Consider the following 16,340-nt stretch of genomic DNA (forward strand, 5'->3'; position numbering starts at 1 on the left):
TGAAATTGCACTAGCGAGTAGAACAGAAACAGCTGTTAAGTACTTAATGCCCCTTTTGCAAATGCCTCTGTTACCACCTTCTTCCACAACACCTGATTTCAACAACAAGAAGAAGAAGCACTCTACATGTAGGAGGACTACTGTTTCCAGCAAGAATGTTGTGTAAGGGTATTTAAGAATTGAATAGCCTTGAATTATTTACAAACGCACAAAGGGGTCCTGAGTTAGGCGGAACGTTTGGGACGCAATTCAGCGAGAAACACTATTCACCACGCACCGTTCCTGCCGTAGCTAGATGATGGAAGCAGATAGGATGCCGGGGAGGTTTTGAAGGAACACTGCACCAAAGTGGATGATTCAGGAATACTACAAAAGTAGATCATGAGTCAGAAGAAGCTCCTAAATGATTTGTGCAGAATGTGTGTGTATATGAGTGGAGTGTGTGTGTGTGTGTGTGTGTGTGTGTGTGTGTGTGGGGGTGTGGGTGTGTGTGTGTGTGTGAGTGTGAGAGAGAGAATAGACTCAATAATGTATTTAGCCCATCATGGTATCCATGGCAACCAGGCAACCAGTGGTCTGCTGGTGAGAGTATGATATATGTGTGAATCATAGCCCCAAATCATATCTAATACACAAACAAACCCCTGAGACTATCAGACTGTCATTATATAGAAACGTTGCACAAACACGCATGTATTTCAACTTCACACACACTTGTTCTTACAATTATACTCGGATTTGGCGACAACTTGATACAGATGTGTGTGAGGATCCTGCATGCCCTGCATGAATAAAAGGTATATATTTAGAATTCAGTAGTTCAATCAGATATATTTATGCACGCTTGATCTTGAAAAAAAAATCAAGAAAAAACAAACAAACGAGTAAAGCTCATGCTTATCCATCAGGTCCATGTATTTATCAGAGCAGTGGAGCCCTACACACTCTCTAGAAGCTTCCAGACACCACACAATCTTGTGATATCAGAGTGCACAATGGAGGACATTTGGACTTCTGTCAAAGACACACAGTACTGATAATCGAGTACTGTGTATGCTCCATCACAGATAAAACTGTGGCTTTCAATAGAGCACTGGTTAAAATAATAGCTGTGTGCCTGTCAGAAATGAAGTTCATGCTTAGTTAAAAGCAAACTAAGACCTAAGTACACAATGCTGTTTCTGCAATATCTGTGTCAGTGTTTGAATATTGAGATGACTCTTGTCCTCCATGCTTTGGGGTCAAAGTGTTTAATCTTCACTCAGAACAAACAGGCTGGCTGCCCACCTCTTTAATTGGATTTGTTCTGTGGGCTGACACTGGCTTCATTACATACAGTAAATAGCCACTTTAATCATCTTGATCTAGATAAAGCAAAACAGAACACTCCAGAATATTTGTGAAACTCTTACATCATACATTCGTGCCCAGCTGGACTTGAAGTGAAGTGTTCGAAAATGTTCTTTGTGTACTAATTCTACATGTGTGTCAGGTTATTATGCAGTCTGTAGATGTTCAGAAATTGAGTACTTGGTCTCCTTGACCATTTCTCCAGTGCTGCAGATTAGTTTACAATGCTTTGACAGCTGTATTTATGACTGTCTTTTGTCCAGGTATGAAGGTGCCATTACATTCGACTGAGTGATCTCTCCACTAACAGTTTAAAACCCTTTCCCACTTTTCTCCTTCCATAGCTGATAAAAGGCCCACATCCATTTTATGCCATTCTGCCTGATTGTAATTTACATTATGTGGTCTTTTCAGAGCTCTTCATTCAGCCTGTTTAGTGACATCTACTTTGAAGGGACTTTCGATCATTTCTGTTAGCTTCACTCCAGCTTATGTGCTGATAAAGATACTGAATAAGTGTATTATAGAACACATTAAGTACATTATTGTAACCAAGTTAAGATTGAAATCTTAAGCTTTGGCTTATCCTTTTAAAGGTGTGCTTCGTGACTTCTGTTCAGCCCAAATAGTTGTAGTGGAGCAGATAATCCGTTTGGCAGTTTCAATAAATTGGTTGTGTCCTGTGTGGTCAGTGTTGCTTAGTATGGGCAAAGAGATCAGCCTTTAGTCGAGTGTAGAGATCAGATGATGCTAGGATTTTACGTAGCACGGTGCTAAAGAGGGAAATGAGTAAGAAAGGAAGAGTTTTATATGAAAGGTTAGCTTTGTTTGGTGAGATCGTGACTGCGTGGAAAGAGAAGGACATGATCTTTAACCAGTTCAATTCTCAGGATCTGTCAGCAGGTCCAGATTCAGGGGTAGACAAATCAGTAACCTGGGCAGATTTCACCCCCGAGAATTTGTATATGCCCCAGAGATAAGTATCTTCAACAACCAGAAAAAAACAAAACTACCCAATATTGACTTTCGCAAAACAAATTAAAAAGGTTATGTTTAAACCAGTCCCTCCAGGAAATTAACGCAAAATCAAGAAAACTCCGCAATATTCGGTGGAGCTTTGCGATCTTTCAAAATTACAGATCTGGGCCAAGACACATCATGTGGCGTTATCACAGCATGCATTCAGCCAAAGCCCTCTTCATGTACATCGAGTACAGATAAAACGTCTCATGTTGATGTTTGAAATTGCAATTCTCATGAATTGCAATTTCACCAACTCAAGTAGTTTTCCCCTAAAAAAGCACAAAATTTTGAACAAAAATGCAGCAAGATCAAGCATTTTTGACCTGTTTTAAACTTACAGGCTTCACAGTAGTGCTCTACTCATTCTGAATCACACTGCCTGTTGCACTACACACTTTGGCTTAGGCGTGATCTGGCTGATGGTAGAATGGGATGTTACTAAGCAGATTAATTAGTGTGCTTGAATGACAGAAGATCATTTCATAATCATGAGTACGCAGGTATTATGAAACATCAGCCAGAATCGAATAATGTACTTTATGTGTAATACAAGGGCACAAAACCATAGCTGAAAACTATTGGCCAGTGACTTGCCGGCTTTTTATTGAGGGTTGCAAACACAATGTGCTACATTAGAAACATTGTTATACTTGTTCATTTTGATTAGTCTGTATTAATCTAAGCTAACTAGGTAGCTAAAGGTAAATTACATTACATTAGCTGGCACTTTTTAGCCTTCTGGGCAACCAAAACACATGTCTTCCATGAGCTTCCACATGCATAGTATGCACCTTTTAGCTAGTTGTGGCTCAAAGGTTAAGGCGCTGGGTTACTTATCAGAAGGTCAGGGGTTCAAGCCCCAGCATCGCCACGCTGGAGCTTAAGCAAGGCCCTTAACCCTATCGGCTCTAGGGGCACCACATCATGACTGACCCTGCTCTCTGACCGCAACTTCCTAACAAGCTGGGATATCCGGAAAAAAAAAAGAATTTAATTGTGCTGTAATGTATATGTGAACATGCATCTGTACTGTAAGTGATGTTTTATCCTGCTTTACTCTATACCATACCTATACTGCTTGTATGACTCTGAGCAGGAGTATTCTAAAGCTCCGTACCTTCCGACAGTGTTTTTTTCTCACACCATCTGGTTCCGTTCTCTGTAAGGCATGGGATGTATTCCACATCTATGCTTCACACTCAGTATGAGTAACACATAATGCTCAAGGAGATCCCTGTCCATATGATGATTTGCATAAGTGGGTGATGCTCAGTACTGCTAAATCTGCAGCACACACTGCCTTGTTAAAGAAACAGTCCTACAGTATATCTGTATAACATCTGTCATGAATGGATGATTCATAGAAGCATTTATATGAATTGTATTGCTTCACCACATGGACACATTTTTACAATGACATCAATGTGGTGTTTGCAATTAGGCATTTTTAAACTGTAATTAGGCAGTTTATATATGTATATACATTTTATATATCTGCCTTGCATTTTGAGTAAGATCTGAAAGTGGCTTTGCAGCTACAGGAAAACAACATGCAGCAAAAATCCACCTGCCTATTCCTCAGTGTCAGTTTGACAAAATACTGCAGCCTCATTCTCCCGTTACATTATACAACTTTCCCTGTGCTGTATTGTCGTGACATTAAATCTGGTCGCCATGGCAACAGCTCTCTCCAGCGGTGAATACTGGTCTGTGAGAAATCCTTGTGCTTCCGTCTGTGCTGCAATAGGAGTTTTCCTGAGGATTCACTGCCCAACATGAGCCTCAGAGAGAGATCGAGAGACATCAAGAGAGACAAAACAGGCACTAATTCAGAAGTGTGTTTTTGCAAGCAGCTTGTCATGGGGATGACTGTCATGGCTTTAAAATTAGTTGTTTGATTAGTGAAGAGGCTCTGTGGCAGCAGGCCTTTACAACCCGACTGGCCGATAAAGAGCGCGCTCTCAATATGACACATTCTTTCCTACACTAGAGCTTTGAAGTGGCCGGCGATTTGGTCGGAGAGGCACAGATCAACTCTCTCATGGAGAAGGTGGAAGATACATATTCAGAAGGGATGACTTGGTGCTGGCAGGATTTATTAAGGGGACGATTAGAGTGACAGTGAATGAGAGATCATGAGAAGGTGAGGAGGGTTGGGAAAAAAGAGACAGGAATAGAAAGACTGAAGATAGCTTCAGTGGGAAGCTTTTATTCAAAAAGCATGATTGAAGCACAGACTCGATGCATGTGGAGATGACATTTCGGCCCTAATGACCTTGACTAAGCATGTCAATAAGAAAGAGACAGAGAGAAAGAGAACGACGACGAGGCAGATGATGTTAGAAGCCTCAGTACATTTCAGAGAGCAGAAAACCTGCCTCTAATTATCTGTTCCTATCTGTGCTCTCTACTATCAGCTCCCATATTCTCCCTAGGCCATGCAGTTATCAAGATGTAACACCTTCTGTGCTCTGTTTGTTAGTGTCTATGTGTGTGTGTGTGTGTGTGTACACTCTTGACTGTTTCAATTAAACAAGTAGAAGCAATTGTATTTGGCTGTTCTTATGCAAGAGGTAAAAAAAAAAAAACTCCAAGTGACATTTGGGATGGGTGGATCAGATTTATAGACAATTAATCAGTATGTGAAGTGAGTAAATAGCTGGGCGGGTGGGAAGTTGGATAAGGAGGTCAAAACCTCTCCATGAGCTTTTGATAAACAGAGCATTTCATCTCACAAGCCATACAGATTACACACATCCTAACATGATGCACCACTCACACCTACACACAGTATGCCATCACCCATGGTGTGGGCTTGTGCTGGTACAGAAACACTCCAGCATTGTGCTTTATGTTCATCAGGTTGAGTCGGTTGAGTTTGTATTTGGTCACAATAATGGCTATACAGCACATTATATTCATGCTTCTCCTCTTCAGTCAAGTTAAAGCCACCCAATTATCCAATTCAATTCTGTTAATATTTGACATAGCGATGACCTTCCTGTTCATTGTAGCATGTTTCATTTTTACAGAAGCTAAACATTACTATTTCAACCATAAATTTATATTTGCACACTCTGCAGTCTGATCTCAGTGTGATTACGTTCTACATTTGTGGTCGATCATGTGGAGTTAGTCCGTTCAGCAGATGGATGACTGACCACTTTCTCGAGTTTTCTCCTTTTACCTTTTGCTAAAACCTGTTAATGAAAATGTCTCTCTGCTCTCTCCCACAGTGGCCCATCCTCAGGAAGCCCACCGGCCCCCGGAGAAACTGGTCATCCAGTGTTACAAGTGCAGGGAGCCATGTAAAGGGGAGGTGCTGCGCGTGCAGAGCAAGCATTTCCACATCAAGTGCTTCACCTGCAAAGGTAAGACCTTCTGTTCATACAGCTGTTTCAGTGAAGGAATGGATTGTTAAATAGCTAACGAAATGTAATCTAGATTGGAAAAGGGAAAACATGTTCAGCATGGGATTGCTCTTGGACACGTCATGAGAGTTCAATCCTGTGCTGACGTTGCTTTCTTATCCATTTTGATAAAGAGGTTGAATAATTATTACTATATGACTCGCGAACCACTTCAAGTCAAAGCAAAGATATGCAATGCAAGGATAAACCAAGAAGTAGTCTCCTGTTGTACTCTGTGTTTTGAAGTAAATTCTAATTGCTTGTTTATAGCTTTCTGTCAATCAATAGCCTGCTTAGAGGACCTGAGAAAAAAAAATCAGTGGCTTTAAAAGTTGGCCTGTAAGCTTATCACCCATGGATTTAATTCTTAAATAACAAATCCTCCTTAAACATGACTGGTCACTCACATGAATACCGCATTAATGCCATGTAGTAAACTCAACACCCCGTAGGGTCTGAATAGGTCTGTTCTTTTTATTAGTACATCTTCACCAGTTATGGCTGAAGAGGAAAGAGTTCATAGTATGGAGTGAGACTAAATTAGCAATAACCTCAGCTGATAGTAGGAACGTCTTATTACTACTAAGATGTGTATCTCCATGGCACTCTGACCAGCCTTTTCATTTATTTTAAGAGTACTAGGATCCATGGTCATCCATATTTGCAACACTTGTGTGGATTGACCACCTGAGCCCCCGGATTGTACAAGAGAGCTTGAGATTTATTCTGAGTGGCAACTTGCCAGGTACAACGAGCATTCCCTCATTACCTTCTGGGAACAAGAGAGAGAGAGAGCGCGAGCAGACTTCCTCATTTTACTACATCATTCAGCTTTCGCCCATCATCACACTGAGTCTGAGTAACTCCATTCAGAAAAACAGCACTGTTCATAGTAGAATTGAAGTTCTACGAATGTGTAAAAGTGTTAACGTCCCCATAGTTCACATTCTTTAACATGAACAATCCATGAATGTAAGCATTAATAAACCAGAAGTAATGTTAACAAAGTAAGAATGTAAGTTAGCACATATACTGTATTAACTTGCATTTGCTTAATTTGAACTAAATACACATACACTGAACCATGTTTATTCATTCTTGTTATTCAATTACAGCATGTACATAAATGTTGGAAACTTACTGACCTCTGACCTCCATTGCCAAATTAGCATTCAGCCTCAGTTCTGAATTTTGTCAGATGACAACCACAAACACGTTCATTAAGGTGTAAGTTCAGGTTGGTTAGTGGGGGTTTAATTTTACTTAAGAATGGGACAAACATAGACTAATACAAATTATAGTTACTTTGTTAATGTTACTCATGGTGTATTAATGCTTAATAATGTTAAATAATCTCAGTTCAAGGAATCTTAATGGAAACTGTTCTCGGGAAAAGTTAAAAGGGCAACCGTAGTGCCACTTTATTCTGTCTACAAGTATCAATACAGCTTTTGCAATGACAGCCATAACAATCTTAGAAACCATGTTTGCAGAGGTCTGTGGTTTTCATTCCTAACAGCAGAGTACCTCTTTCATTCTGTATTACTGTTAATCATTAAAACCTCCTCCATGCTTTTCTCAGAATGATGATAAGCACATATTTCCAGCTCAGTGCTTTACAGGAAGCTTTACTGTTTAAAAAAAGCATCAGCTTGGAATGCTGTTTTTGCAGGTGACCAGAATAAATTGTATTGCTGACAATCAAATGCTGACATTGCTGGTATTGGTTTTGTCATTAGTACTAAGGCTGACATAATTAACTAGCATGAAACTAGAAATGAAAGCAATTATATTTGATCATACAGTATATAATCAGGAACATTAGTTCCTGTTATCACTCATGTTATATAAGTCATCCCCTCACCTCCTCTTGAACTTAATAAGACAGAAAGATGCAGTTTGACATGTTACTGAGAAAGCGTAAAGCATCCTGAAGACTTTCCTACGGTGAAAAGCTTTCAACTGTAACAAAGCTGTGATACTGGAGACTCCTTCCATTAATGCTAAATAAATGCCTCCTTACTGAAAACGTAAAGCAGAAGTTAGCTGACATTTACTTAATGCTAACTAAATAAACCTACAGTGAATAATGCTTATTAAGTCTTATTAGTAAATAATAGCATGGTGGTAAATGTTGATAACTACATTGTTAAATGGTAAACCCAATGTGTATCTGTGTGGAGGAAACCTCGGGAGGCAGGTGGAATTTGAGCAGAGCTCCGGCCTCACTTTTATTTTTCCTCAGCTTTTCAGTGCACTTTCAAGCTCAACAGAAAAAAAATCCCAAACTAACAGAAATGTAACCCAAAAGGGGCCGTCACTAGCTCGCTGCTTTCACCTCATTCAAGGTTAAGATCACACTCTGTGCATGTGTGTGTGTGTGTGTGTGTGTGTGTGTGTGTGTGTGTGTGTGTGTGTGTGTGTGTGTGAATGTGTTCATTGCAAGCTCTGCTAGCTATGTCACTCTCTCTCTCTCTCTCTGGCTCACAGCAGTCACTGAAAGCAAAGAAACTCACATAAGAACAGTAGGCTTGTGGTAATAAGACACAGGTGAGAATCATCACCCATTACCTGCTGGTTAAACCCGCCTCCTCTCCATCTGCCACTGATGCTCGACCACATGCCTGCTGCCACATTAACATATACTGATATAACTCAGATTATATCTGAAGAAAAAGCTGAAATGTTTCAAGGTAGGGTCAGTGATTTCATAAAAATCAGCACACAAGAAGATATCTCTTCTTGTCTGTCTATCATATTGCCTGTCAATATAAACCTCACCATTCTGCACTATAATTCAACAGCACTATGACACGAGGTCGGATAAAGTATCTTCGGTGTCATTTTGAGAGTAAATTGAAAACTAGAATGTAAAAAGAGCCAGAATTTTGTTCAATGGTGTGATCAGAACTATCCATGCATCCATTTTCCAATGCCATTTATCCAACACAGTGTCACGGGGAGCCTTGAGCCTATCCCAGGGAAATTGGGGTACAAGGTAGAGGACACCCTGGACAGGGTGCCAACCCTCTGCAGGGCACAATCATACACTACGGACAATTTGGAAATTCAAACTCCACACACACATGGAGGACGTAATCAAACCTCTGGAGGTGTGAGCCATCGTGCCCCTCAATCAGAAGCACTTTCTGAAATATACAGGTGCTCTTAGTGCCTGTAAAATATTTAAAACACATTCTAACACTAAATGTCTTGGACCTACAATATCTATGTATTTTCTGTTGTAGATATTGTCACTGTACTCTGTGCTGCCCAATGAATTATTTATAGATGTCTGTGTTATTTTCTGGTAAATTGCTGCAGTCCCCAAGAATGGCTCTACTGATACTCCAGAGAACTGTAGTGTGCCCTAATCATTTTGGTTATCTATAAATGTAACATATAGCTCTATTCCTGGAATGCAGGATACAGAGGTTTGCATAACATGTAACTGTGTCTGTAAATATGTGGCTGGCGGGCGTTTGCAGTAAAAGCCTTCCAGCAGTTGAGATTTGGCAGTGTCTGGCTTGACTGTGTCTATGATCTGAGCCAAAACACTGTGCTTCTATTTGCTGTCCCATTAGCTACAGTACATTACTTAGAGGAAACTCACATTGTGTGCACCAGTGAGCATGTGTATTAACCATCACCCTCCATCCTCTCCCTCATTCCTGCACTCTGAATTCTTATCCTCATCCTCATTTAGTGTCATGCTTATCTTTCTTTGCCTCCCCCACCCTCTGCTTTGTGAATGCTGTGTCAGTCAGAGAGGCTCTGTGCTATTTTCAGCACAGTCTCCAGGAGTCGATAAAGCCTGTGTGACTGGAAATAGCTTTGCTGAACCTGCTGTGAGAGAGCGAGGAGCCAGGGAGGGGTTCTACACAACATGTATGTGTACTGTGCAGCTATGCCAGGAATCACAGCCACTCAGCAGCTGTGGATTTACGTTAATGAGAAAGTGGCAAAGCCTCACACTCATCCAGGGTTTCATACCTTATGATATTTTTCCAGTATGTCATTGCTGCAACTTTTCCATAGGATGATCTCATTCATTCGTTATCTTATTCGTTATGATATATAGATTGTAAATTCAATTACATGTAATATGACATGATGAGTGGGATGGGTGTGATACTCTACGTATTCTCATATTCTGGTGGGCGGCTGTGGCTTAGGTGGTAGAGCGGGTTGTCCACTAATCGTAGGATTGGCAGCTCGATTCCCGGCCCACATGACCCACATGTCCTTGGGCAAGACACTGAACCCCAAGTTGCTCCCAATGGCAAGTTAGCACCTTGCATGGCAGCTCTGCTGTCATTGGTGTGTAAAGTGTTTTGTAGAACCGCTAAGGTTAAAAAAAAAAGTGCCATATAAGTGCAGACCATTTACTATGGTTCTTGATTGATAGCGCTTTTCCTCCAACAAGGTGCCACAACAAGGTGCCAGTGTGTTAATCTTGAAACCTTCCAAACATTCAGTTCAGCGTAGCTAATGGCTTGGGAGGTGAGAGGAAACCCACAGGAGAACATGTGAAACCCCACATAGGCAGTAACCCAAGCTCAAAATCAACCCAAAGACCCTGGAGGTGTGAGGCGGCAGCACTACCAACTGCACCACTGTACCACCCCCAAGCAGTGCAAGTCATTTTCGTGACTGCAATTAAAAGTAAGCTGTGAACAATGCAGGGGCTTACAAAATTAATACAAACAAATCCTGCATGAACTGAAATATCTAACAGTTATAATAGTTGCATCTATTGCATTGAACATAATGCTTGTCTATAACAGTGCATTCATAGACACTAAAATCATTTACTCTGAATACGAAAATGTTCTCAAAGCCTCAGTTTAGAAATCGTAGTTTAGTTTCTTTTTTCTTGTTGTACTCCCACATATAAATCCATCCCATATTAAACACAGATTTCAGCTCTTTGAACTGGTGGGAACTCACTTCAGATTTACTGTGTATGAAGTGCGTGAATACTGAACTCCTCTCTCAGAGTGACTGAGAGCAGGGAAAGGAAGTGGAGTTTAATTCCTTCACAATGTATTTATTAAAGGTTGGCTAATCTGAATGTTAGTGTTGGCAGGGTTTGGCAGGAGGTTTGGGTGATGGTGGAGGTGATGGAAGAAGCTGCTTCTGAAGGATGGCGGATACACTTAAAGCATTCTTTACAAAAATAGTTGAGTGGATTTTCCTGGCAGCTGTCACCGTCACAGACACTTCAGCCAGCCCTACTCCCATTCCATAGTTCTTCTTTCAAATACACACACACACACACATTGATTGGACTGTTGTAAAAACTGTTATAGCTCATCATATAATCACTCATTATAACTGTCCACCGTTCTACCATAAACTCAGCGCTAGTTCAACAGGTTGCCATGGATACATGTGACAAATACATATGTGGTCAACATTTATAGCTGCTCCAAAAGTTGCCGTAATGTACGAGTGCCAAAAGCCTGTAAAGCAGAGTAGTAGGGAGGAGCACTCGCCATGGGTCTAACCAAGGGTCACTCTCCGGCTGTTCACTAACTAAAGGTCTCAGGATTTCCCAAGCCCTGAATGGACTTTGCTCCTAATCTACCTGAACCTGCCAACTAAAGATTAGCCATATATGGAAACCTCAAGAACTAGACATAGAGGCTGGATTTACTTTAATCTGATTACTACAGACAAGTGCAAGTTAAAGATAATGAGATAAATATTGAGTTATTTGGAGCAATGTCCTGTATACTTCAGGATGTAAAAATATAATTAATCCCCAATGGACTCTTTAATGCTACAGTTTAATTATGACTGTGCTACTTTCTTTTACATGTATGCTGTATTGATTACATTTTGTTTGTCCATTAAGTACTCTTTGCCTTTGTGTTGTACATCACAGTGGGCAATTAGTTTGATTGGCATAAAATCAACAGTTAAATTTAAGAAGTACACATAATTTATTATTATATGAAACTGGTCCTTGTAGAAACACATATCCCAGATACAGTTTATTACCACTGTCTCATTCTCTAGTCCTTTTAGAAAAAAATTGTAAACTGTACCCTTTAGGGCAGAAAGGCTTGTCACTGGGGTGGTTCCATCAGGGGGTATGTAGTTTCAACCTTTGGCCTGTGTTTGAGTTGGTATATTGGATATAGTAAAACTCATTTAAGATAGATTATTGGAACTAAAAGAAATAACTTTTTTTTTTTTTACCTAATCTGCATTTGTAGCATATGTGTGATTACCAAAAGCAAGAATATCAACACAATATCAGCACATCCCTGTACTGAATACAGTCTCTCCTGGATTTTGTGATTGCAGAAGTTAACGCAAAATCAAACAAACTCCACAATATTTGGAGGAGCTTGCAATTTTTCAAAATTAACAGCAGATTTTCTGCAGATTTGGGCCAATACGTGTTATGTGACGTTATTACAACACGCATTCATCCAAAGCCCTCTTTGAGTCATGTGCATCGAGCATGAGTACAGCTAAAAGGTCTCATCTACCAAAAAACATCACTGTGGAAAACCATGCAAAACAATTTCATGCTATTGTGATTTCAGCAATTCAAGGAGTTTTATCCAAAACAGCACAAAAAAATCCCACAAGCTGCATCGCAGATCTTAACAAAAACTGCAGCAAAATCAAGCGTTTTGGGGTGCAACAATCACAAAAAACTTTGCAAAATCCTGTACGGTCTGATTAAAATGACCCATTCTTCATGTACTGACTGTGATTATGAATGATAATGTGTTATATACACATAGCGCATGCAGTCAGATATGAAGTTTGGGGTAATGCGCAAGAGGTCAGATATGAACGTCGCTGGATAAAGAAAGACCACATTCATTAACATGAATGTGTATTATGCATGTATGGTGATGAACTTACAGCATTCATTCATTCTTTCTTAGTAACTGCCTGGTCATGGTAGAGGTGGTTTAAGTTAGGTTAATAGTTTGTTTAGCCATAAAAATTGGGAAATAGTTTTTATTATTGTTACAATTATTATCTAGAAATAATTAGCTAAATTACCTAGAAAATGACATAGGTATGGATAAACAAAAATAATAACTATGCTAACAAGAATAAAAAACAGTCCTGCACACATCTCTTTTTCCAAAAAAAGGCCACATCCACCTCTTTTTCAAACTTGTTTATTCAACCAGTTCAGCTTGACACATAACATTTTACATGAAAACCAGACTAAATATTAAAAATAAATAAAAAAAAACTCAACACTAAGAATGTCTTAATGCTTATTTGGCAGACGTGTGTGAGTTTCAAATAGCCGTGCAGTTAAGCTAACATCCTGGCAAACATCAGTCGGGGGCAACCGTCAAGGCTAATGGAGTTGGACAGGCACATCACCCTGTTGCACTGCATTGCAGTGATGACTTTGGTTCTAGTAGCACATGGATAATGATGGAGCTCTGAAAACAAAAAGACATGCCAAGAATGCTCTCATGCCAAAGGTCTCATTTAGTCATCATTTTGTCCTCTTCATTGGTGGACTACAGAGATTTACAAAGTGTTGTTAATAACTCTGGATGTGCAGGAAAGTGGCACCACTAAAACAGCAACAATGTGAAGGGGCATTCATTCCCACAGCATGCATTCTGACTAATTGTGCATATCCCACTGTGATCATTGTAGCATGCAGGGAATAATTAGGACCAAAGCTTCATCCCATGACGTTTTCCTGTGTGGTATTGGCACATATAGTACATAGAGGTGCAATAGGGGCAGCGGTGTTGCATGTAATATAGGGGTGTAACAGTGTAATGCAATGCCTATCCGTATCTGTTTAGTGCACCACATATCCATAGCTGCATTTGGATTTAAAACTGAAGTGAGTGTGGCCTAAACCAGAAGGGGATTTTCCATGTTTTTTTTTTTTTTTATTTATTTTTTTAATGAACCTTATTACGCCCCTGGAAACACTGGAAATCACTGAAAAAACATCTGGCTCTGACAGTTCCTCAACCGCAGCTACTTCACTCGAGTTCATAATTGGTCTCAACTAGAGATGTGCACGGTACTCTTTTTAAAAAAAAAAAAATCCTGCTGACGCACTTATTATTTTGGTTTCTACATTCCAGCTATATGTGCAAATGAATGAATTTAGCTGCTTCTATTTCCCAAAATATAAACAAACAAGAAGCCTAATTTAAATCACCATGACCCTGACAAGACAGTTACTAAAAATGATGTAATTGCATCATGCAACACTGCACATTATTTATTTATTTATTTATTTATTATGGGTTTTTTGTTGTTGTTCTGCGAGCTTCACATGTGAGCCCTCACTCATTCCTTGCAAATAAAAAACTCCTGCTTATAAGATTTTTTTGCTGTGTCCCACAGCATCCCAGTCCTAATACACACCTCATTCATCATTCACATTCATTCATATCTATGTATTTTTGTATCTGTTTAGAACACATTATATATTCAGTGCAGATACTGTAATGTAGTCCTATTTGGTCATGTATTCACTAATGTAGCACAGAGCACTACAGCACAGAGCACTATAGCAGTACTGAAGGAAGGAAAAGCATCCAGGAAATCCAGTGAAATATTAATGAAGTGATGTAGAGATGGAAAAAATGCAAACTGTTCTATAGCTGCTCTGGTTATAATTCTCCTGTGCTAATGAATCATTCACTTCTGCTTCAGTTGACTTCATGGAATAACTGTGCTATGGAAGTGGATATGAATTTGTCTCAGGATGAAAGTAACTGAGCCTGAAGTGAGAATCACTATACTGAACACATGCATGCTGTTACACTTACGTCAACCATCCACACACACAGCGGTTTCCGCCTCCACCTGACTCTCAGTAATTACTGTTGCCTGCGTCATACATTTGACACTTCCCTGACTCTTAAAGAAATAAAAAGCAGTGTGTCTGCATGTTTGCACTGCAGTTGTTTCTGTGCGTTCTGGTTGACTCTATGTGTGGGTATGCAATATCACCATGATTATAGGAAACAATATAAAGGTTGAAGGTGCTACATTTTCTGCCGTGCTACCATCAGTGGTACATTTTCTGAACATATCTTTCCCCTGGAAAGCTTTATTTGTGGTTATAAATGGATCCTACTGTTCAGCAGTGTCACTTCAGTGCTCCAGGGTCCCCAGTTTGATCCAGAGCACAGGTTACTGTAATGTGTTGAGTTTCACACTTTCTCCCAGTGTTCCTGTGAGTTTCCTCTGGGTTCTCCGGTTTCTTCCCACCTCCCAAAAACATGCTGCTATTAAGCTTGGCCACTTTAAGTTGAATCTGGGTGTGAATGAGTGTGTGAATGTGTGTGTGCATGGTTCTGTACCCAGCGATAGATTGGTATTCCCACCTCATGCCCAGTGTTCCCAGTATAGGCTCCAGATTCACCACAACCATGACAGGATAAAGAGGCTAATGAAAATGCTTTTTTTTTTTTTTTTAATTATATTAAAGAGCACTGCTGTCCCTTAAATTATTTTAAAGTAAAGTAAAGATTTAAAGGTAAACTACATGCATCTTCCCAAGTAAAATATACATTATAAATCTCAGTGAATTCCTTTGCATTATTACCCTAATCCCTTTTACCTACTAAGTCAATGTTATATTTCAGACTGTATATTGTATATTGATTTGTTAGGGAAAGTGTTGCACCCCACTTGGGACATGTTTGAACGTGTCAGGTACAGCACCATAACATTTCTCCTCCCACACACATCTGCAGATGAGTTTTCAACATGGAGACACAGTCAGTCTGTTTATAAACATCTCCACTTTCTCAGTAGAGCGTTATTCAGTGAAGGCCTAAAGACGGGCTAAGGGTTGCAGATTGAAAAAGTGATAGATGAGTGAGAATATCAAATGGCATTAAATATGCTGGACGATGTACAATATTGGCCTGGCTTGCCAAAGAACTGTCATTCAAACCAGACCTACAAACTAGGCAAAAGACATCTACTAGAGACCTACTAGTGCAGTTCAACCTACACACACACACACACACACTATCTAAAATAGTGCCAAATGCTCCACCAATGGATGCTGTAAACTGAGGAATCATAACACTAATGGATGGAAGCCAAGTATTATAATCTTCTAGAAAAGATATCACAGCTATTCGCCACCTTAGTTGATCCCATGTATTAAACATCATATTATACAGTGTTAAAGCTACATCAAGTTACGATGCGTGAAATCCATTATTTCTCATATCTCATAAAGATGTTAAAAGGATTTCACATAAATGTATTCTTTTTGATGAGCGAATTTTGCATTAGACATGTACATTAATACTGCATGATTATCTGTCTGTGTGTGTGCCCAGTGTGTGGTTGTGACCTGGCACAAGGTGGTTTCTTCATGAAGAATGGCGAGTATCTGTGCACACTGGACTACCAAAGGCTGCATGGAACACGCTGCCATGGCTGTGGGAACTTTGTTGAAGGAGAGGTGGTGACGGCCCTCGGGAAGACCTACCACCCCACCTGCTTCGTCTGCACCATCTGCAAGTGAGTTAACACTGGGCATACACATACAGACATCACCTGCATATGCAT

General features: G+C 39.9%; 1 protein-coding gene across 24 annotated transcripts in view; it reads left to right on the forward strand.

Moving 5' to 3' along the window:
• The window catches only part of ablim1b (actin binding LIM protein 1b), a 67,652-nt gene that overhangs the window by 24,355 nt on the left and 26,957 nt on the right, over positions 1 to 16,340 (forward strand). For all 24 annotated transcript variants that reach the window (XR_006983505.2, XM_053685343.1, XM_053685355.1 and 21 more), the window contains exons 2-3: positions 5,610 to 5,744; positions 16,109 to 16,292. Coding sequence is in view for 23 of the 24 variants with exons in the window: in XM_053685343.1 (XP_053541318.1) it covers positions 5,610 to 5,744; positions 16,109 to 16,292 (319 nt within the window). In the remaining variant the exon portion in view is untranslated. The remainder of the gene's footprint in view (positions 1 to 5,609; positions 5,745 to 16,108; positions 16,293 to 16,340) is intronic.

The sequence above is a fragment of the Ictalurus punctatus genome, chromosome 13, assembly GCF_001660625.3.
Source record: "Ictalurus punctatus breed USDA103 chromosome 13, Coco_2.0, whole genome shotgun sequence".
Classification (NCBI taxonomy): domain Eukaryota; kingdom Metazoa; phylum Chordata; class Actinopteri; order Siluriformes; family Ictaluridae; genus Ictalurus; species Ictalurus punctatus.